At 41.3% G+C, this 22,871-nt stretch overlaps 1 protein-coding gene and 1 non-coding gene across 5 annotated transcripts in view; both read left to right on the top strand.

The window, feature by feature from the left end:
* The window catches only part of ep400 (E1A binding protein p400), a 28,480-nt gene that overhangs the window by 335 nt on the left and 5,274 nt on the right, over nucleotides 1–22,871 (top strand). For 2 of the 4 annotated variants that reach the window (XM_042420249.1, XM_042420251.1), the window contains exons 2-41: nucleotides 1,580–2,934; nucleotides 3,047–3,154; nucleotides 3,276–3,360; nucleotides 5,425–5,813; nucleotides 5,922–6,209; nucleotides 6,738–6,923; nucleotides 7,052–7,192; nucleotides 7,285–7,363; nucleotides 7,543–7,580; nucleotides 7,667–7,724; nucleotides 7,871–7,960; nucleotides 8,404–8,517; nucleotides 8,609–8,799; nucleotides 8,886–9,063; nucleotides 9,176–9,312; nucleotides 9,432–9,601; nucleotides 9,847–10,021; nucleotides 10,154–10,290; nucleotides 10,925–11,111; nucleotides 11,718–11,887; nucleotides 12,011–12,198; nucleotides 15,963–16,136; nucleotides 16,334–16,486; nucleotides 16,622–16,692; nucleotides 16,847–17,136; nucleotides 17,396–17,598; nucleotides 17,844–18,013; nucleotides 18,767–18,963; nucleotides 19,128–19,239; nucleotides 19,450–19,743; nucleotides 19,849–19,923; nucleotides 20,049–20,183; nucleotides 20,283–20,327; nucleotides 20,500–20,653; nucleotides 21,456–21,691; nucleotides 21,840–22,013; nucleotides 22,108–22,155; nucleotides 22,264–22,400; nucleotides 22,544–22,600; nucleotides 22,694–22,772. In XM_042420249.1, the coding sequence (XP_042276183.1) occupies nucleotides 1,615–2,934; nucleotides 3,047–3,154; nucleotides 3,276–3,360; nucleotides 5,425–5,813; nucleotides 5,922–6,209; nucleotides 6,738–6,923; nucleotides 7,052–7,192; nucleotides 7,285–7,363; nucleotides 7,543–7,580; nucleotides 7,667–7,724; nucleotides 7,871–7,960; nucleotides 8,404–8,517; nucleotides 8,609–8,799; nucleotides 8,886–9,063; nucleotides 9,176–9,312; nucleotides 9,432–9,601; nucleotides 9,847–10,021; nucleotides 10,154–10,290; nucleotides 10,925–11,111; nucleotides 11,718–11,887; nucleotides 12,011–12,198; nucleotides 15,963–16,136; nucleotides 16,334–16,486; nucleotides 16,622–16,692; nucleotides 16,847–17,136; nucleotides 17,396–17,598; nucleotides 17,844–18,013; nucleotides 18,767–18,963; nucleotides 19,128–19,239; nucleotides 19,450–19,743; nucleotides 19,849–19,923; nucleotides 20,049–20,183; nucleotides 20,283–20,327; nucleotides 20,500–20,653; nucleotides 21,456–21,691; nucleotides 21,840–22,013; nucleotides 22,108–22,155; nucleotides 22,264–22,400; nucleotides 22,544–22,600; nucleotides 22,694–22,772 (7,233 nt within the window). In that variant the 5' untranslated portion in view covers nucleotides 1,580–1,614. The remainder of the gene's footprint in view (nucleotides 1–1,579; nucleotides 2,935–3,046; nucleotides 3,155–3,275; nucleotides 3,361–5,424; nucleotides 5,814–5,921; nucleotides 6,210–6,737; nucleotides 6,924–7,051; nucleotides 7,193–7,284; nucleotides 7,364–7,542; nucleotides 7,581–7,666; nucleotides 7,725–7,870; nucleotides 7,961–8,403; nucleotides 8,518–8,608; nucleotides 8,800–8,885; nucleotides 9,064–9,175; nucleotides 9,313–9,431; nucleotides 9,602–9,846; nucleotides 10,022–10,153; nucleotides 10,291–10,924; nucleotides 11,112–11,717; nucleotides 11,888–12,010; nucleotides 12,199–15,962; nucleotides 16,137–16,333; nucleotides 16,487–16,621; nucleotides 16,693–16,846; nucleotides 17,137–17,395; nucleotides 17,599–17,843; nucleotides 18,014–18,766; nucleotides 18,964–19,127; nucleotides 19,240–19,449; nucleotides 19,744–19,848; nucleotides 19,924–20,048; nucleotides 20,184–20,282; nucleotides 20,328–20,499; nucleotides 20,654–21,455; nucleotides 21,692–21,839; nucleotides 22,014–22,107; nucleotides 22,156–22,263; nucleotides 22,401–22,543; nucleotides 22,601–22,693; nucleotides 22,773–22,871) is intronic. The other 2 variants (XM_042420250.1, XM_042420252.1) reach the window with 2 other exon arrangements.
* Nucleotides 18,216–18,346, top strand: LOC121904730. Its single transcript, XR_006098290.1, has one exon. It is a non-coding gene; the product is annotated as a small nucleolar RNA SNORA49 (small nucleolar RNA).

Raw genomic sequence — 22,871 nt, forward strand, 5'->3', positions numbered from 1 at the left:
CATTGCATATATAACAGTTTAATGTTTACAATCTACTCTCAGTATATTGTGTTGTAGCTCTTTGCTCATACCTAATTACACCGACAAAAAGTGTCAATGCCTAATTGTAATGCTACTAGCTAGTTAGCGTTAGCTGACGTTACGCCCCGGAGCGATACTGGAAGTGGGAGCTGAAGTTAACGTCGTAACAAACAATGAAAATGTAAACCGATGTCAGAAAATACTGTTTTTTACAAGCCATTTTGGTTGTAAATATGATGCAATCGGTACTGTGTTAAAACCAGTAGCCTACAACATACCCGTGAATTTCTCGACGCTGTAATTTACTGTAATATGCATATAACATATAACGCTTATAGTATCACCATGGCCATCATCGGTATATCACCTTTGTTTCAAATGCAGATTTGCAGGCTTTGGTTGATTCACAGCGTTAAACTAGATCAACACCATTATTTCCATTACAGAAGAATCTTTATCTATAATATCGTTGATTTTTATTGCTTTTGTCTGGCGTCCGCTGAAGATTAGACACAAATGAGTTGTAGCTATAATACGTCAAAGATGTATTATGGAAGCCACAAATTATATAACAGCAAGGTGTATATTCTGGGCGTTAAGGTAACGGTCGTTACCTTTTTGTCACCATTAACAGACCACCTCTATACTTAATAAAGACATTTTAACATGCGTGATGTGCTAGCTGTCAAGAGTGAAGTGTACTGTCCAGCAGCTGCTCTGTATATTTTTCGATCACTTAATGTTAATGTGTTTGTCTGTGTGGGTATTTTAAACGTCACAATTGGATATTTATACAAGTTAGAATAAGGATTGGGCAATATTGAGAAAATTCTGTCTTTATGTATGTATGTATATATGTTTTATGTCAAGACATTAATATACAGTATGACATATTGCTTAACCAATCAAGAAATAGTTAGGTAAAGTAGGTAGGTAGGTGTAGGTAAAGTAAACAAACATGAATATATTTTTTTTAGGTTTATCCAGTAAATTATAGACCAATAAAAACATTGTTGCAAAATCATATAAAGATAATTCAATATTGCCATAAAGTATAACTACTCTGATGTTCAGCATATCTGACAGTGGCCTAATACACCCAGAGATACTAAAAGGATAGAGTATAAATGGTGTGACAAAATTTCTGATGGTTGACAAATTTATGTAAGCTTAAGGTATATACATATCATATCGATATCTGACTCCAGTTCAGTGGCTCTTGATGTATTTACACACAACACAACAATCTTCAGAAAGATATACAAGGAATGTCTTTAAACGGGTGAAACTGTTTTTGTGAACTGTAAACAGGATATAAATAGTGCAAAGAAGTGAAGAATGCACAGAGTGCTGAGATAAATATTGATTTTTTTTTTTTTTTTTTTTAAAGTGACGTTACTGTTCAAGTATACAGTAATGAATGGAATGTATTGCACATTTTATATTTTAAACTAAAATAAATATATATAATTTGTAGGTGTAGTGGGTATTGTAGTGTTACATGGATAAGAGTTCCTCTTTTATTAAATTGTTGTGCTCTGCTGTGCCTTTTTCACAGATTATTGTGTTTAGACATAGTAACAGTGTCACGCAATGCACCATGGAAGTGGATCACAGAATATGCAACGACAACTCCAGAGATCCAAGTCTGTCAGTGGGTCTGAAGCAGAGGAGCAGCAGCAACCCACCATGGCAGTTACACAGCAGCAAGCTACAGTTAACCATCCTCAATCACCTGTGACTACATTTTCTTCTGCTGCCAGCCCTTCTGCCCCCCAGTCGCCCAATTATCAGATAATCATGAGTCGTAGCCCAGTCACTGGACAGAACATGAACATCACTTTACAAAATGTGGGACAGATTGTGCCTGGCAACCAGATCACCCTAACCCCACTCCCCCTCCAGAACCCAGCATCTCCCGGCTTCCAGCATACTACACCTCAGTGGAGGTTTGAGCATGCTCCATCTTCCTACATCCAGGTCACCTCACCTGTGCCCCAACCCATGCAGCCCCAAAGTCCCACCCAACACAGTCCAGTCCCTCTGCAAGGTGTGACAAGGCCAGGAGCCCCTGCGACAGCATTGGGTGTCTGTGGACAGAGTCCAACACGATTTGTTGAAGCCGGTATGCTAGTGCGGCAAATCAGTTTAAGCAGTCCACCGGGAAGTGGCCATTTTGTTTACCAGGACGGGACAGCGTTGGCCCAGATTGCCCCTGCCACACCTGGCCAGGTACAGCTGGCCTCTCCAGGAGCACCAGGCTCTGTGAGAGAACGTCGGCTGTCTCAGCCTCACTCACAGACTGGAGGCACCATTCACCACCTCGGACCTCAAAGTCCTGTGGCCCCCGGGACTGCTCTGCCCACTCTGGGAAGCCCAGGTCACATCACCACTTCCAACCTACCTCCACAGATAAGCAGCATCATTCAAGGACAGCTTGCGCGCCCTATGATATTTGAGAAGACACCACAGAGTGTGGTTGCTGGAGTAGGAACCACAGCCACAGCATCCTTTAGTATACCCTCCTCCATTCCACCATCTAGCCCATCCCTCACCAGTTCATCCCAAGGGACCCCCAATAATCCTCTTGCACCCACCAGCATGGTAGTGGGAACTATGAAAAAACAGGTTCTCAAGAAGTTAGAGGAAATTGCTCCTTCTACTCCAGAGATAGCTCTGCTAAGGAAACAATGCTTGGAGCACAATACCAAGAAGATGGAGAGCCTGAAGGAGGTGTTCAAAGAATATCTGATTGAGCTGTTCTTTCTCCAGCACCTGCAAGGGAACATGATGGACTACTTAGCCTTTAAGAAGAAACCCTGTGTTCCCTTGTACACTTACTTGAGACAGAACGACTTGGACCTTGAAGATGAAGAGGAAGAAGAAGAACAATCTGAGGTCATTAATGATGAGGTATTACATTGGCTGGCTCTGTGAGTTCATGTTGGAATTTTAAAATTAGAGCGTTTCACATTCACTTCATTCAATGAATATTGTGCTTCTTTCAAATCTGTGCTTCTTTCAGGTGAAGGTTGTCACTGGAAAGGATGGTCAAGCTGTGACACCAGTTGCCATAGCAACACAGCTTCCTCCCAATGTTTCTGCAGCTTTCTCTTCCCAGCAGCAATTTCAGGTAATAGAGGCAACACTTTTCTACTTATTACAGTTAACTGTTTGTAGTTATTTCTGAAATTCTATTGAGAATCTTTGTAAAGAGGAAATATCTTACTAATTCCTTGAGGTTGTTTTTGCAGGGACATCAAGGGACTGCTGCTGGCACCATTGCCAACCCCGGAGACATGGATGCCTTTAAGAGGCAACAGGCCATGGTGCAAGCAGGTAGGGCAAGGATCGTAGACACCTGTGTCTCTTTTGTTGCTTTGTTTCCTCCCCGTTTGCTTTGTTTTCTGTTTGTTTTCTTTTCTCCCTCTAATTGCTTCTGCTTTTAGATATTTGGCATCCCCTACTTGCGCTCTGTGTTGAAGTCTTAACCCGAGGAAGGAGAGGTGACCTGCAAGGTCTTCAGAAGGTCATTGCTCTATGCCGAGTGCTTTTTTTTGCGTTATGAGGGTATTGTGTGTTTTAAATCCCAGATCAGGCTAAGAGGTCCCGGATTGACGTTGGTCGCCATGGGCTGATTTTCCAGCATCCTGGTGTAGCTCCTTTAGGATCACCTGGCGTTCCACTCCAGCAGCTTATGCCAACTGCGCAAGGTAGGAGTGCTACTACCAGGCCGCTCTGTGTTCTGTTCGATGCTGCTGGACGTGTCCCCTTCCTCATACTAAGGAGATTTTAAAAACTGAATCACAACATTCATCTTCTACAAACAAACTCCAAGCAGCATCAACAAACAGATCTTCATCCATCTGCTGGATTTTCCAGCAGTCCACAGGAAGTTCAGGCTTAGTTCTACCAGCACCAGCTCTCTCTGTCAGGATAAATGGGGAAGAAGACAATTCAAGTCTGAAGAAGAGTAGCCACTCAATGGGAAGATGCCATGTCTTATTATTTTCCTTTTTTGTTTTAACTATTGGTCACCCGTCGTTATCCATCTCTTCTTTTCTGAAGTTTGTTCCTGTTAGTCGTCTTTATTTGGACAGACCTTCCCGTGCTGATGGATTTTCATCTAATGTGGAGGTGGATCACAGAAAGTGGGAACCCTGTGGGAATAAATTCACTTTCCAGTGGGTTTTGCTTGTTTTCCCATTTTATGAATCCACATGTCATGCGTCCTTTTGGTTTCCCATTGTCATTCCTTCAAGTCTTTCCCTCACTGGTTGTCCGTCCTTGCATCATCAACAGGGATTCAGAAATCATCAATCGTAAATTCATACGTCACATCTTCAAGAGTGTATTTATTTATCTCATGTTCACATTTTGTTGATTTCCTTCCATGTTATTTCATGGCATTTTGTTCTGACTTGGCTTCTTTCCCTCAGTCTAAGTAGGAGGGGAATCATGTGGAGGAGTTGTGTTCACGGCACAGGTTTTTGCGATTGTGGTGGTGTGGGTGTGTCAGGGCCAGGTGTTGATGGCGTCTAGGCAAGGTGGTGTGACGTTCAGGGAGGTAAGGCAGGCGCTGCTTTAGTGTGCACAGCTCCGCTCAGGCCTGCTGTCTGCAAGACCCCATGTGTGTCCTTTTGCTCTCACCTCTGTGCTTTGTTGCTCTGTGAGGCATTCAGATGCCTTGATTACTGCTAAAATGACATCGCTTCATGCATGCCAAACATATGGTGTTTTTGTGTGTGTCCGCTCTGAATTTTTATTTACCCTTTCCTCTCCCTGTCTCTTTATTTTCAGAAGTTCTTCTTTTTTCATTTTCCTTTGAAACATTTCTATTTTTACTCTCTAAAACCTCTCTTATTGCATGTATAATTTTTGATGTTTTTAACCACATTCTCTCAACATTTGAAATGCAATGTTTTGGTTTTGCATTAATCAAAGTAGTATTTTATTTGAGAGACATGTAGATGACCACATTGATTTCATTTCTTCTGTAATCATTTTGCCGTATGAGTTTCATTAGTTTCCGCTCTGATCATCAGGAAGTAGTACACTACTGTTGATTCATAAAGTACATGTAGTTCATTAAGGCTGAGGAGCTCTAATAGCTGAAACTCATCATTTACAATTTAAAAGTACCATTTAATTATTTACTTATTAGCTTCAAAATATGTAACTAGTTGCAAGGGTGCTCTCAAATGTATATTAAGGGAAAGCTACCAAACACCTAATGGCAATTTTAAAATCTTAAAAATCTAGCAAGAGCACAAAAGACATTTCTACACTTTATCACTCCACTTTACATGACAATATTGACAACCTGATTTTTACCCTCTTTCCTTGTGTTGCTTTTTATACCACCCCTTTGTTTGTCCTATAATTTGGTTACTATGTGTACAGGCGGGATGCCGCCTACTCCCCAAGCGGTCCAGATTGCAGGACAGAAGCAGAACCAGCAACAATACGACCCATCCAAAGGACCTCCAGTCCAGAATGCAGCCAGCCTGCACACCCCTCCCCCCCAGCTGCCTGGCAGGTTGCCCCAAGGTGCCCTCCCTATGGCAGGCCTGCCCATGACACTCTCTCAGCAGGCTCAGTTAGTGGAGAGTACAGCCCAGCCAGGTGGTCAGCTCCAGATGAAGGTGCAAACAGGTGGGCCTGTCCTGGCCACAGTAAACCCCCACACACAGCTCCAGGCTCAACTCCAGCAGCAGATGCAGCCTGGTCTTCATCTTCAGTTGCAGCCTCAGCAGCAACAATCCCAGGCCATGCTACAGTCAGGACAAGCGGTTAGTCTACGTCTACCTGACACCACCTAAATATAGTATGCATTTATATTTGTACTTAAATGGTGACACCTCAAAATGTCCTATTAAGATGAGTTTCCTTCTCGGCAGACGGTGGCCCTTGCTCGCCCTGGGGCAGAGTCAAACCAACCAGTTCAAAGGATTATGACCAACTCAATATCCTTGACCTCCATGTCTCCTGCTCCCAACTCTGTTCCAACCCCCCATACTACAAGTCCTCTTCGCCCTCTTGGCTCCAACATCAACCCAAGCACCCAGTCCAAACTGACTGGAACCAATGGTGTCTCTGCAGTCAAAATTGGTGGGTTTGGTCAAAGTGCAACCATGCAGTCCTCGCAGGAGGGTTCTCAAGATAAGCAAGTTGAGCAAGCTAAACTGGTGAGTTCCTGCACATCCAGTTTGCAAATGTTTATTTGGATAAATAATTAAACAATCTAGCGTTGAATAGATTGAATGCCTTGAAATATCCTAAATACACTTATGTGTTGCTTTTGAGTCTTCACTAGTGGCTGCAAATAGTCATGTATTCCTTTCTTGATGAAAGCAAAGATGAAAACTTCTGCTTAGTTTCTTATGAGATTTGATGAGTAAAAAGAATTGATTCCTTTTTAGTATGAAGACATAAGGTTATTGTGAATTTCTAATAACTGCTATTTTTATTCTTTATATGTGCTGCTTTTGTGCATTGTCTTATAACTGAGTGTGCTCATTGAGTAAGGCTTTAATTTTGGGTTTCAACACATATTTGATTGGAGCAATTGAAACAAGGATGAATAGGTCAAGAATGTTTTTTTTTTTTTTTTATTGTAAAGCCCCTGGAGGCAAAATTGTGATATTGGGCTTTACAAATAAAAATGACTTGATTTGATTTCTTTTTCGATGTCACATGCTGTGTTTAATCCCCAGGAGAGTCAAGTGCATCAACGCATCTCTGAGCTGAGAAAGGAGGGCCAGTGGTCAGCCAGTAGGCTTCCCAAGCTCGTGGAAGCCTCGCGTCCAAAGTCCCACTGGGATTACCTTCTGGAGGAGATGCAGTGGATGGCAGCTGACTTTGCCCAGGAGAGGAGGTGGAAAGAGGCTGCTGCCAAGAAGGTACAGCAGGGAACCTATTCAGGGAGAGATTAATGTGAAGTGACACATTGGCACAACAGAAAGGAGGAGTCACTACAGAAGTTGATATTTTTTTGAAAGCCAAACTGTCTCATGTGTCTCTGCTACAGCTTGTTCGCACATGTGCCCGCTACCATCAAGAGCAGAAGAAAAGTGAAGAGAGGTCAAAGAAAGAACGGGAAATTCATCTTCGTCACATTGCCAGCACAATTGCCCGAGAGGTGGAGTTCTTCTGGTCTAACATTGAGCAGGTATGTTGTTTTTATTAAGTATAGAACCTTATCATGTTTTTTAAATGAATAATTGTGTATTTACCAGTCTAAATTATTTTTTTTTCTGTCAGGTTGTGGAAATTAAACTCCATTTTGAAATTTATGAAAAGAGGCTCAAAGCCCTCAGCTTACAAAAAGCCTCAGCCAAAGGTACGTCCCATTTAATATCAGATTTGTTCTATATCACAAGCTTTTACTTTGCCATCCATCGGGCTCAGTTTAAATCTAAATCACGCCAGTCTATTTCACCTGTTTTAAACATACTTCATAAATGCTGATATTTTTGTTTGCTTGTTAAGTGTACTGAACTAAAGCTACTTCTGTTACAGTACCTGGTCAGTCAACAGGAGAGAAAGCTGATAAAGAGGTAGGTGCTGCACTTAAACACTAATGTATGACAAAGCAAAAGCACATATTGCATGATGCTTACATGTATTTCTAATTTATTTTTAGGAAGTGGCCACTTCAACTAGAAAAAGAAAATCAAGTTCATCTTTGGCTGATAAAGATGGTATGTGTTAAACTTTCAAAGTTCATTTTGCCAAAAAAAGTTTAAAAAAAAAAAAAAAAAGCCTTTATAGCAGTTGGTGCAGTGCAGTTGCCTTGGCCTTGCAAAACCATTTACAACTGTTCATTATTTGACTGCCAATTTTTTAGTCCCAGATGAAGAGAGCACCATAGAGGAACAGGAGGCCGTGGAAGGGGTAGCAGACCACAAAGCAGAGTTGGTTGACCTCGCCAAAGATGGTAATTACTCACTTTACTTTTCTGTCTATGCATATGTGGAGAAGCAGGATTAAGAAATTAGTCTACTCCTAAAATCCCATTTGTATGATATTCCCTTGTACACAACATAAAATATATTCAGGTCATCAGTAAACAAGGTGGTGGTATCCATTTTTTCATAACCTGACATTACACTGGGGTTCACAACTATAGCTATTTTCTGCTGTGCTCAACAATGAATAAATTAAACACACATTTGGAATTTATGCAATGAAGGATTCTTGGACAGTATCTTCAATTTTATCACAATTTTATTTTCTAAACAAATTATAGATTGATAAAAATTATTAAACCCTTTTTCAATTTTTGCCACTTAGTCTAATATACCATGCAAGTACCAGAATGACTTGTGTCCTTATGTCTGTGTTTCTAATTAAAATGCTTTTGTTTCGTTTGACTCTTAGCTGAGATGCCTCTGGATGCTTTGATGAAACAATATGCTGGCGCCTACGTTGACAGCTTTGAGTGGCCTCAGCCTAGTCCTCATAGTGATGAGAATGACATGGAAGAGACTGAAGGTGAAATAGTCATGATCACCCTTACACCTGTTTTGTCAGCTGATGGTTATGAATACCCTGCCTCTAAAATAGTTGATACTCTATTATCCAGGTATGGAGTGTCCTGCGAGCAGTCCACCTGAGGCAGTGCTGATTGACTCCCTGCTCAGTGTGGACCAGTACCGTGCTGCGGACAAGGCCTCTTCCAGTGACTCTGATGGGAACCCCGCCAGAGACATAGCTGAAGTTGCTGCTGCCACAGAGCTAATACTGCCCAAGGGCAGCTTCAGGACCACTTCCTCCGTAAGATGCACTCAAATTCACACACAAGACATATAAAAGAACAAGATGCCTATTATTATATTTTAACTTATCTTTTATTTTATTAGACCCGCAGCCCAGCTCCCTTTCTACTGCATGGCTCACTGCGAGAATATCAGCAAATTGGTGTGGACTGGTTGGTGAACCTTTACAAGAAACACCTCAATGGTATCCTCGCTGACGAGACTGGCCTCGGCAAGACCGTACAGACTGTGGCTTACATGGCCCACTTAGCTGGCCAAGAGGGTATGCCTCTGTTGGAAGATAGTAATAACATAATTGTTAAATATTCAAGGTGTTTGTTAATCCAATTTGTAGAACAGAGTGTAATAAACACATCACCTGTTTTTGTCCACAGGCATCTGGGGACCCCACCTTATTGTGGTAAGGACGTGCAAGTTGCTAAATTGGGAGGTGGAGTTCAAGCGCTGGTGTCCTGGCCTAAAGATCCTCCTGTACCTGGGCAACAAAAGGGAGCGCAGATCTCAGAGATTGGTAGGTTTTTGCTGTATTTAAAAAAAAAACACACACACATATTGATAATACAACTCCATAAAAAAGACCTAAAAAAAGCTGTAAATGCGATAACATATTATCTGATCACTGATCTACAGTGGTGGGGAGAAGCCAACAGCTTCCATGTCTGTGTGACATCCTACAAGCTCCTGATGAAGGACCAGAGCCATTTTCTGAGGCGAAGGTGGAGGCACCTGGTCCTGGACGAAGTGCAGCTCATCAAAAACATGACTGAAAAACACTGGGAAACAATCTTTGCTCTTAAAAGGTGGGCTGGGATGTAATTTCACGGTTTTTCAGGCTTGTGTATATCATCCCCATTCATCTGCTACATGGCTTTTGGGTCTGACTGATGCATATGCAACAGTAGTTTTGGTCCAATTATTTCACTGATGAGATCATTTCTCTGTCAGTGATTTTTTTCTCTCTCTATGAAAGCACTTCATATTCTGTTAGATACTTATAAGAAGGCTCTGTTGACTCAGTAACTGAGGTATTTTGTGCATCTTCCAGTGAGCAGAGGATCCTCCTCATCAACACTCCTCTACAGAACACCCTAAAAGAGCTGTGGACCATGATCCACTTCCTTATGCCAGGAATCACCAGGCCTTATTCTGACTTCCCTGTTAAGGCAGGCACAGACCAGAACCAGGACTACTGCCACAAATTGGTCATCCGGCTGCACAGGGTGGGTATAGCGCCTGCAAATGCTTGTACTGATTCAACTGTGCTGCATTAAAAATCAAAACATGATTAATTCAACTAACCTTTAAGCCATAAATGCAGATTACATATCAAACCCTCTTAATCTTTACTGTAGATGATCCAGCCTTTCATTCTGAGGCGCTCCAAAAGGGATGTGGAGAAACAACTGCCCAAGAAGTACGAGCACATCCTGAAGTGCCGCCTCTCCAGCAGACAGAAGAGCCTTTATGAGGATATCCTTACTCAACCAGGGTGAGATTTGCTCCACACAAGAGACGGGACTTTCAAGACATACCACACACTCATTATCAGTCATAGAATAGGAAATGTACAAACTGATAACTGGACAGCAAATAAAACAAACAACCCTTTTTAACTTTGAATGCATTTATTGTTGACATATTATGATCACAATTTTTTCCCCTCAGATAATTACCCATAAAATTTTCCCTTAAATGAAAGCCAGAAAGAACATACCAAAGCCGTAGGTTTCTTTTTGAAGTTAGTGACATTTTGATTAGGTTTTTAACCGGGAATCTTGCTCAGACTCCACAGCCGTAAGAAATATAGATTTGCAACACCTAATGAACTAAATAAATCACCGCACATACAAATTGCCTGCAATTAAAGTAGGCACACATTTGTGATTTATTAACTCCCTTTGTGCCACAGTAAAGCTTTCTGAAGTTGAATGCAATATATTCAGTTATACTGTAAAATATGTAGGTCTCTCCACTAAAAATAATTAAAGAAGTAACTTAAATGATGTATTAAATTTGAAAAAAAAAAATCAAAAGCACAGTATAACTTGTTGTAAATATTTGCAATATATTTCTTTCCTTTGTTGTAAATCAATCATGTCTTCTGTTTTGATGTGTGCCCCTAGAGCCCAGGAGGCGCTGAAGACAGGTCATTTTGTCAGCGTGCTTCAGGTCTTGATGCAGTTACAGCGAGTGTGTAACCACCCTGATCTGGTGTCACCCAGAGAGACAAGCAGCTCCTACTTCTCCTCTCCTCTGCAATACAATATCCCATCACTGGTGCTGGGAGCGCTGCAGAATGACTCAAGCAAGGTATACACTTGTGCTTTGCATTTCCAAGATCCGCCAAGTTGTTGGCTACTCTTTAAGTGTCTAAACAAAAAATTTGGTTTTTATGATGAGGTTTAAGACACAATAGGCAAACACCCTGAATAGCAGTGCTAAAAGGATTAATCAGTCAGTTGATTAACAGGATATTAATCAATTTTGATAAGTGAATAATTTGGTGTTGCTCTAATGTAAAGATTTTCTTAGTTATTTGGATTATTGGACAGAAAAAATAATCTTTAGACAGACAGAATAATCAGTATTAAGACATCACTTTGTGATTGACATCTGTCATTGTTTTTGACCTTTTAAAGACTAAACTGTTACTTGAAAAAAAAAGTTAATCAATTCACCTGTAATAAAAGCAATCATTGGTTTCTGCCCTGCTGAGTACACTGTCCTCCCTTTTTGTACTTTATATTTGCTTTACTTTATATCATTTGATTTGTTAAATGTTATGTGATTACGCCTTGATTTAATCAGCATTTGCTGAATATTCTGTTGTTTTGTTAAAATGTAATTATTGAAATGTATTCATCAGTCGACATTGATCCACTTCTGCTGTTGTCTTTCATCTCATTATCTTCCTAGATTGCAAACATGTCCATATTTGATCTGATCAATAATGAGAATAGACTGACTCGGTATCAGACTGAAGAGGCAGTACCCAAACTGAAAGTCACACAGCAGCTCATAGAGGAGATCTACACTGGTCCAGATCCACCACCACGACCCAAGCCATGCCCGATAAAACCCATGAGGTCAGCGATAAAATCTCAATGATGATGTTCCCCTTCTACGTTTTCAAACTGCTCTAAAATGTTATTGTTATATGGATATTCTGGCATTGATACAACATGATCATTTAATTTTTTTCTGATCAGATTGTTCCAACCAGTGCAGTATGGGACAAAGCCAGAAGGTCGCCTAGGTGCCATCACAACTACAGCAGGCCCGCGTCCTCCAACGAGCTCTCCTGCTACTAGCACCTCCGTTTCCACCACCAGCCAGTCAGCCCAGACCAGGGGCAAGTCCCCCGTCACCACTGCAACTGCTACAGCCACCTCTCATGGTAAGTGCATACCAGGGACGGTGCTCAGTAAAGGACAGGAAATTTTGTTTCCACAGAGGCTACTGGATTCTAGATAGTTTCATCTAACGTCAAACTTTAAAAGACAAACATGACCACCCGTAGCTGTTATATTGGGACCTTTACCTAATAAACTTATACATGTTTTAAGCTTGTGATGTGTGCATTATACAGTGTTGTGCTGCATGATTGTGTCATTGTTTTGGATTTAAATTAATCTGATTATACTGTATCATGAATAAAATATTAATGTAGGTTTTGCCCATATGGTCATATGTTGTTATTAGTTATTGCAGTGTATTTTAAAAACTGTGTGTAGATATTTATGCGCAGTCCTGCAAATTATATAGGTCCATTATGGATAGGTTTGATGCACCTTCACTGGCAAATTTCACTGGCCGCAGAGGTTTCATTTGTTTAGATTCATTCTTCCATACAGCACTGGTGGGCTCGCCATACTGTTTTCCCCTAATGGCAGCACAGCCAGTAGGATACAGTTTAATGTATGGCTTTTATTGGCAGCTTTAGCTTCCTGTGCCCTAAGTCTTTGTTGACTACTACATCATTTAGGGACTACCAGCCCTGTTCCGCTGTAACTGCTTATTGATTAAAAAAATGATAGGACAATTATGTAAGTGGTAATATTGCAAATGAAGATATGATGAAACAAACAACAGTCAGACTTGTTAGATAAAGAGTTGCACACAAAAGGTGCTTATTTCAGTTTGGGTGAAGTTTGGCTGCCACTAAATACACCCACACAGATGGAATTGATGCTCTAGAGATGCACAGTTACTGTAACACCAACTTTGCTTATTATTGTCAGGTACTATATATTTCATCAATCAAATTGTTAGCAGTGATGAATCTATCACTGATTGGTCAGTAACAACCTTAATTCTGCTTGCTGCGTTGGCCCACCACTGCTGAGTGAACATAGGCTTTTGATCGTACTGATGATTTGACTAAATATTGGGTTCCCCCTAACATGTAGTCCCATACCCCCATTACCTTGTACTTCACAGCGGTTGGAACAGCTACACAGAGAGCCCAGACTACCTCTTCTGTCAGCAGCAGCAGCAGCAACACTGCCGCCTCCACTGTAGCCTCCTCTGGGAGCAGTGGCCTTGGGCAGCATGTGTTGGGGGCTGCCCCTGTGGCCTTGGGCCAGACCTTAGCTGGCACAGTTGTGGGATCTATAGCTCCCATTAGCCAGCCTGGAATAGCACACGTCCCCAGGCCAGCTCTAGCCCCCAGCCACGCCATCCAGCCCAGCTTACTGTCCCAGAGGCTGGTTCTTACATCCCAGGCCCAGGCACGGTTGCCTAGTAAGTGGCCTCCCCTCCCCTCCCTCTCAGCATTTCCCCTCCACCTCCGCCACAACAGTACGGGCTGCTCTACACTGAGGCCTTTACTTGGGGCACTGCTGATATGTGTTCAGTTTTTACTCCTAAAACAAATGACTTTGTACGTAAATTCTAAAGTGCAATGGTAGCAGCACTGGTGGTACAGCGGTTTTGGTCTTTCAGTTACTTAAAGCACTGATGCCATATATCAGTAATTACAACAACTCATGGTTGTTAGTGCAACTCATGGTCCCAAAATTTGCTCCTTCAAATCAGATCTATAGCCATATCAGCAGCATCTCCACAGCCTCTGTATTCCCAGCTTCTTTCTCAAAACCTGCATGTACACTATGAACAACCCAGTTGTTACACCACATGTCACTACACTTAATTATGTTCTACCCCTTCTTTTTTAATCTTTTTTTTTTTTCTCCCAGTTTACTAATATTCTTTTGTCTCTTGCATCAGCCCAGCTGCAGGAAGAAATCCCAAAGCTTTGGTTTTTAATTTTTTGTTTGATAATGTTATGATTTCACTCTGATGTCGAGCGTCACTGCAAAGCATGTGAAAACGGTCTCAAAAGTTGCCAGCCCTTTCTGCCTCAAATGTGAACAGAGAAACCTTTTCAGTAACAACACACAGTATTTGATTATTTTAAAAGGGTAAACATTTTTTGGAAATTATCTTATGAGTGTTTGTTTTTTTCAAATCTCAATAAGATTGCTGAAACATTTTGAGTGTGATTCTTGAAGTCATTTGATAGACTATTTTACTCCAGCTGATACTAAAAAATTTTTTTAGTATCTGCTGGTTAAAATTTTGGATAATTTGTGCGCATAAATGAGTTGTACATAAACTTGACTCAGTGATTCATGCACATTGATTAATAACATGTGCTTGCCAATTGACAATTTAAATCCTTGATACTTAATACTTTATTGAATACGTTAATCACTGAATAATCCTTTAGATTGTCCTCAGCCTGACAACTCTTACTTAATGTATTTTCATTGCACTACCCAGCACAGTGTTTTGCTGTCATTGTTACTAATTTGTGCACACAAATTGTCAAATCCTTTTTCTCTGTTAGTTGCTGGGCTCTGTAAATTTAGTAAATTAGTATTACTATGAGTGCATTGCTTTTTTACACCACAATTGAAACACTCCTAAATGTTTAAAGAAGCATTTTAAATTTGCTAATACCATTGGGTACTTTCTGATAGCTTGGTTCTTGAGTTGCAAAATTGGTATGGTACTGAGAGATACAGTACACTGCCAGTCAGAGGTTTTTGAACACCCCCAATAGTAGGCACCTGAATTAGTAACGTATGACATACATTATCTTAATGCCTGTGTTAGCCCAGTTTATGTATTTACAACATCTATAGGATCAACTGTTAAGCCTTTCTGATGCACCTGAAACTTGCTCAGATTAAGAAACATTAAAAGCCTAATGGAAACATTTAAGGGCTAAAACAAACAATTATTTTCATTATCAGTTAAACTGTCGATTATTTTCTCCATTCATCAATTTAGTGGTCAGAATAAAATAAATGTCAGAATAAGGTGAAAAATGTCGATCACTGTTTCCTAGAGCCCAGTGACATCTTCAAATGTCTTGTTTTGTCCACAGCCGAAGGATATTCAGTTTACTGACATAGACTAAAGAAACCTGAAAATATTCACATTTAGGAAGCTGGAATCAGAGAATTTAGACTTTTTTTAATGACTCGAAAGGTTAATCAGTTATCAAAATAGTTGTCAATTAATTTAATAGTTGTAATTGATTAATTGACTAATAGTTGCAGCTCTAAAACATTCACTGTGAGCCTTAAAAAAGTTCCTCAAGGTTCATCATGCCATTTCCAAACTACTTGTAGTAAATGTTCAAAAATGTCTGGTAAATCAGAATGAGTGTATTGCTCAGATGAAAAATGGCTTAAAGGTTAATCATATAATATTTGAAAAGTTAAAAAAAAAAAACTAGTGATAAATAAAGGGTGTTCAAAGACTTTTTATTGACAGATATCATTTTTGACACCAATCTCTAAGTATATTTCCTTGTCACCCATGTGTGTTGCCTTGAAAAGGCAGTCAAGTGCGGTCTTGATTTTTGTGTATGTTTCAGGCTCTCTGTCTCACCTTAGGACTGCTCTTAAAGCAATTTTCTTTCCCCTTCAGGGTTTGTAAAAATAGGAGCTGCTATGGTTCTGTTGTGGAGGGCGACTGGGCTCGTTCCACTGATTAACCCACCCTGGATCTGCATGTCTTGTCTCTTTTTCACCCTTTTAACTAACTGATGCAGAGTATATTTTTATGTAAATGTTAACATGGCAGATGTTTCAACAGACATTTAAATGTCGTCTTTAATGAAGTGTGTTTTCTTCCTTTTCATTGAAGGTGGAGACGTGGTGAAGATCGGTCAGCTGGCCAACATAGCGGGTAGTCAGAATCGTATCTCCCAGCCAGAGACTCCTGTCACTCTGCAATTTCAGGGCAACAAGTTCACTTTATCCCCCAGCCAGCTCCGCCAGCTCACCACCGGACAGCCCTTGCAGCTCCAAGGTACACTCGGTAATGTACATCCCACTGTCACACTATCTTTTCATTCCTTCATCACTCATTTTTAATATCCTTTTAACATCTTGATGAAATTCACCTGCCTTTTGATCATAGAGGTGTGATAAATGTTTACACTGATATATCAAACTATGGACACTTACTCTACCAGTAGTTTTTTTTGTAATGGTTGTTTATGTGTCATGTTTTAGGGAACATCCTGCAGATTGTGTCAGCTCCAGGGCAGCAGATCATCAGGCCCCAGGGATCCATGGTAATGCAAACAATGCCACAAGCTGTTCCTGCCTCCAACGCCTCAGCTACACCTGGTACACCTCATCCTGCTCTGTCAACAGCCCAACAAGGTGACTCATCCAGTATCAATTTATATTAAACCTCTTCTCCTGCACAGTAGGTTTAACACTTGCATTAGCAATAGCACCGCTACTGCAAATTGATAGATTGTATCCTTCTATTGACGTTATATATTTGTTTTTAAGCGCTGGGTGTGACTACAAATGCCACAGCAGCCGCCACCAAGCTCACTACTGCAGCTCATGCTGGATCACAGGTTGGTACATTGCTTTCAAGCTAAATCAAGTAATGCATTTCACTTTTTGATAATCTGACTAAAGTAAAATCAGTTTACAGTATTTATACAAAATTTTGTAACGTTGTGCACATTGGATTGTGGCTGTGTGCACTGTCCTCATTGTTACATTCAGGAGTCTTCAGAAGAAAAGACTCAGCAGATGAAGCAGCGTTTGAGCCGCCTCTTTGAAGCAAATGAGCGACGTTGTAGCCGCAGAGTGTTGTATGGGTCAGACCTGCTGCAGGCATGCACTGTGAGCTCAGAGCCTGGTCACTCTGCCCTGACTGCTGGAGGCTGGAGGTGGGTGGGTAGAGAGAGCTGCCTCAGGGCCCAGAGAACCTGTGTGGCAACCACCTCTACTCTACAGTCTACCCTGCTCTCTGTCGAGGACCGGCTGGAGGCTGCCAGCAGCCTGATCAAGAGGTACTTCAGCTCAGTATTAAAGCCTCCTCCATTCTATGCTGCCTATGTTGTTTGAGACCATAAAATGCTTGATGAGTTCATGCGTTGTGTGCCACATTGTTACGATCACATTGGTTTGGTAAAACACTGATTTTTTTTTTTTTTTTTTTTGCAGTATTAGAAATAAGCACTGCCTTTAAGAATTACAATGCAATGTATTTACTAGTCGGTTTTTCACTGCTCCAAGTCACTGAAAACCTGCCACTTTGTCACCTTCTAGGCTGGAATGTGTGGTGCCTGCAGCTGTAGCCCTGCCTCCTCTCCTGTATGCAGCCAATCCCCCGGTTCCTTACAGCCTTGCACAGAAGTCCCTCCACTGTCGGCTACAGGAGGCCTCTGCTCCCCACAGCGCCGACATCCACCACTTGGTGACCGGGCGTCTCTTCCATTTTCCTGACATGCAGCTAATGCAGATGGACTCAGGTTAGTGCAACACTATTTTTTCTGTTTCACATGCAATCTGCTGGGACTGCGCAGCTAATGAATTAAAATTGTGTATTAATAACTACAACATAATTAACTGGTAACTGATGTGTATTGTGTGTAAGAAAAACAACAACCGTCTATTGATAAAGATCTTCATTGATGGCATAAACTTTGGTGAAATACCACAAACCATAACATGTCATGAGTAATAACTTTATTTTGTATATTTTTCTTTTCAAAAGGTAAACTGGAAGCGCTTGCTATTCTGCTGCAGAAGCTTAGGTCAGAGAGCCGCCGTGTCCTCATCTTTACTCAGATGATGAAGATGTTAGACATCCTTGAGGCCTTCCTAGATTACAGGCAACTCACTTATGTGCGGGTGGATGAAAGCTTCACTCCTGACGAGCGACAGGTAAAATCACAACCGTTTGAAGTGTCTCTGACAAGCAGTACTTACAGCGAGCTTATTCTGTGGATGTTATTCACATTATAGTAAATATGCAGAAATTTGGCCTCATGACACTTGATCAAACATGGACAAGTAAATTCATCTGGTGACTTAAGCATTAGATTGTAGTTGTTCACAAATTCATAGACATCCATACCTTTGTGCGGCTCCCTGTCTAACACCGGGACCTCCCAGTGTCAGTGCAGACTTCTGGCTCAACAAGGGGACAAACTATCTTGCTCTCTTCCCTCCCTGCTGGATTCTGTTCCTTCCAGGGCCTTATGAGATGCAGACATTAGTTAAGATCACAGTCTGCGTGCATCTTGGGTTTATTTCTTTTCCATTAACTGTTTCCTCTCTGCCTTACCTCTGCTTTAAATCTTGAATGCTTCTGTCCTGATTTTGTCTAACCTATTGTCTGTCCCTCTTGTCTCTGAGTTAGTTAGACCTGATGGCACTGTTAAAAAAAGAAGATGCAGACAACTTATTGGCTGCAGAAGTCACATTCAAATGGATAATAAAGATTAAACTTAAAAAAAAAAGCTTGGATTAATTACAGCATTAAGAGGGTGTGCAAGGTACAAGGTAGTGCTGCAAATCACTGAGATAAGCAAAGAAAGTCCAAATTAGTAACATCTTTAATGAAAAACATTTTCAACAACTTCTTCCTTAGCCTTTGCTAAGTGTGTTCATGTGCTTGGTGTGTCCTCCCTGCAGGAGAATATGAAGAGGTTTAACAGGAACAGACAGGTGTTCTGCAGCATCCTGACCAACCACTGCTGCGCTACAGTGGGAACTGTCTTTGATGCAGACACCATCATCTTCTATGACACAGACCTAAATCCCAGCATGGACGCCCGCACTCAGGAGTGGTGTGACAAAATTGGACGCTCCAAGGATATACACATTTACAGGTGATACTACTAATACAGGAATACAGGCACATCTGTTTTAATTCCGTATTTTTGTGTTCCTCAACACGTCATGGTAAAAGATGTAACTTTTACCTTCTGATTAATCAAGGACTGTGGTGCTAGTTTAAGGTTTGGGTTTTTTTCGTTGTTGTTTTTTTGCCCAGGTTGGAGAGTGGGAACTCCATTGAAGAGAAGCTGTTGAAGAACGGCACCAAGGACCTGATCAGAGAGGTGGCTGCCCAGGGCACTGACTACACTCTGGCTTTCCTCACACAAGTAAGATGAACTTGCTGCAGTTTTTTCCTGGAGTTTCAGAAAAACCACACACCTCTATTTTTCACTTGCTAAAAGCTAAATTTATTCTACTATGAAAGCCATGTGTATGCACTGTACTCTTTGTATTGTATGAAGTCATCTGTATACATAACTAAGCTATTTATACAACTTGGGACAGAAAGTAACTGACTAATGTCTGTGTTTTTCTAGCGGACAATCCAGGATTTGTTTGAGGTGGAGGCAGGCTCTGGGGAGAAGGTGGAGGAGTTTGTGGTTCTTCACCAGGAGCCATCAGCCTCTGAGGCCATCTCTCCCAGAGTGGCTAGACCCTACATCCAGGCTCTCCACAGCATAAATCTGGATGCCCTGCCAGAGGAGGATGAGCAGCAGCTGGAGGAGGTGGAGTTAACAGAAAAGGGTTCAGCAGAGGACGATCAGGAGTCACAGAGCCAGGTTAAAGAAGAGCCTGCTCAGATAGAGGAGCTGAATGCGGTCATGGAACAGGTACTGTTTGGAAGCTGGAAGTGGAAAAGAACATATTCAGGAAATAATGAAAAATAAAATTCTGTTTACTGAGTTTATATTACCATTTACTTATCCCTCAAACAGCTCACACCGATCGAAAGGTATGCCCTGCATTACCTGGAGTACCTTCACATCAGTGACGATGAAACTGTTCTCAAGGTAATGTAAACCGTATATTTCAAAATCAGACTATTAATCAACTAATGTATCAGCTCTACTAAGTTGGCATTTCAGTTTACTTAAATAAGTCAGATTGAGACATGTTTTGTGTTTATTTTCCGTAGGAGAGATTAGAGTGCTCTAAGAGAGGCTGGGAGCTGCAGCAGCTGCAGAAGCTGAAGGAGGAGGAGGATGAGCGGCAGGTGATGGAGGGAGATGAAGATCTCTTCACCTACACCAGAGAGGATGCCTACAACATGGTGGGTGGCCGTTGTCTCTCATCATAAGATCTCATGAGAACTGGTGTGTGGATTGCTTTACATTATTGTCAGACATTAACCTTTTCTCTGTGTCACCAGGAGTATGTATTTGATGCAGAGGACGGCCATACAGAAATCATGCCAGTAAGACATCTGAGAAATAAAATGTTACATAGGAAGAAAATAATGATCCAATTACTGTTTGCCAGTAGAACAGACTCTTCACTCTCAATTTCTGCATGTCACTCATCACTATGTATGGCATTTAAATCTGTGTTCTACTGCAGTGATGTTTTTTTGTGATTTTCCAACACAGATTTGGACTCCACCCACACCGCCGCAGGATGACAACGACATTTACATCGACTCTGTGATGTGTCTAATGTATGACACCACACCCATGCCAGAGTCCAAGCTGCCTCCTATTTACATCCGCAAGGAGCACAAGAGACTCAAGATGGATCCCTCAGGTGAGGATTTGTGATTAAGGACTTCACTAACTGCTATGTCAGTCTTACACTGAATATGATTACATATGTAGTTACGTTTACATCTACTTATTGAGAGTATTTGCTTTTGATCTAGGAATATTTTTTCTGCGTGCAGAGAAGGAATTGTTTTTAAACACAGGAATAAATGTATCTTCAATAGATGAAGTTCTAAAAGACTTAAAGAACATTGGTATATAAATGTATCAAGTACGGATGTTAAATGAATTTCTGTAATAACCTTTAAAACAATAGAGACCGGAGCCGAAGTATCAAAATTTAACAGAATTTATTTTCTTGTACAAGAAGGAGTGTTTCACAATGCAACACACAGGATGAGGTTACAAAGAAAAAGACTCCTCGAGGAGTCAATGAGTCAATGAGTTTTTATACAGTGTAGGTGGGCGTTTCAGTTCTTCTCCCAGTCTGTCAAGTACAGACTTCATCGATAACATCATGACCGTTTTCAGTTCTCCTGTTGAGGAGCCAACCTGCTAAACTGACCCCCAGATGACATGTCTCACCCTGTTTCCAACAAATTTTATTTTCTACATCTTCCTCTTTACAAATATAATGCTGAACTTCCTTGAACCTTAGCTGACGAGTCTGCTGATGTTGCAGTACAAGACAATTCATCATGATCTATGTAAAATAGTAACACACATACACAGTGTAATCATAATTTTTATAACAATGGAGATGGTCTGTTGAATAGACACATCCTGAAATGTCACTGCAGGTTTGTTTGTTGTCTTTTTTCTTACCCAAGTGTGTGTTTGTCCAGCAGCTGCCAGGAAGAAGAAGAAAGGCCATGGGGAAACAGTCATTCCTCCACGCTCCCTTTTCGAAAAGGCCAGCATGCTCAAAGTTCGCCGCGAGGGCAAGGACCAGAAAAAGAACTTCTCCCTCAAGCAGCAGGCACCCTTTGCCAAGCCCCTGCCCTCGCTGGTTAAACCTGCCATGGAGGCCGGTCAGGACAACCCAGAGTGGCTTATCAGTGAGGACTGGGCTCTGCTTCAGGTACTGGCTCTGCTAAATCCTTCCATGATATTCTTTACTTTCTAAGCTGTATTGTTGGAAGCAAATACTGTAGATCTTGAATTGTATGTCACTTTGTCATATGTCATGTATATTCAGGGTCCAAATATCATTGCTCTTTTTCTGACAGGCTGTAAAGCAGCTGCTGGAGCTGCCTCTGAACCTGACAATCGTGTCTCCTGCCCACACTCCCAACTGGGATTTGGTGAGCGATGTGGTGAACTCCTGCAGCCGCATATACCGCTCGCCCAAACAGTGTCGCAACCGCTATGAGAATGTCATCATTCCCAGAGAAGAGGGCAAGGTAAAACAGAATCAACATACCTTTCTGTAAAACTGTGAAAATGGCAAGTACCTTTGTACTAGTTTGTCTAAACCATGTCTCGAACCATTTTCAGTTGGTGTATGAGGCAAACCCCAAGAAGAAAACCAAGAGCATATACAAGGTACTATACCCTGTTATTTGTATTGAAAAAATGTTCCTTTGCTCTTGAATTCGTGGCCTCACTTATATTCTTTGTTTGTTTGTGTCTTGTGCGTGTGTACACACTCAGTCTAAGAACAGCCGTCCTCTAAGGACCTGTCAGATCTACACACAGGATGACAATGCCACTCACATTCAGCTCTACAACAGCCGCTTTGAACTAATGAAGATCGTTGCCAGCAAGCGGAGCCCACCGATAAAACCGCTGTGAGTACTGAGGATTGTGTCAAACCCTGATTAATTGAAACTAAGAAACCTCTATGTTCCAGACTATTATTTCATATCTTTAGAAAATGGTGAAATCAAGTTTAGATGTGGTGACTTTTTAAATGTATTCATTTAATTTACAGGCTTGGCATGAATCCATTCCAAAAGAATCCCAAACATGCCTCCGTCTTGGCAGAAAGGTGCGTTTCATGTTGCCATTTTCATGTTATTGACATCTCCACTTTTAATCTAGAAAGAAAGAAAAAAGTGTAACATCTGTTTCATTTCTACAGTGGGATCAGCTACGACAAGCCCCTACCTCCCATTCAGGTGGCATCTCAACGTGCTGAGAGGATTGCCAAGGAGAAAAAGGTAATTGTCGGAAATGTGTTGACAACTGCTTACAAATGTAGATGCCAACTTGAAAGGTCATGGATATATATGCATGTGTTAAGGCATGCCAGGAGTATG

This window comes from Thunnus maccoyii, chromosome 9 (genome assembly GCF_910596095.1).
Source record: "Thunnus maccoyii chromosome 9, fThuMac1.1, whole genome shotgun sequence".
Classification (NCBI taxonomy): Eukaryota; Metazoa; Chordata; class Actinopteri; order Scombriformes; family Scombridae; genus Thunnus; species Thunnus maccoyii.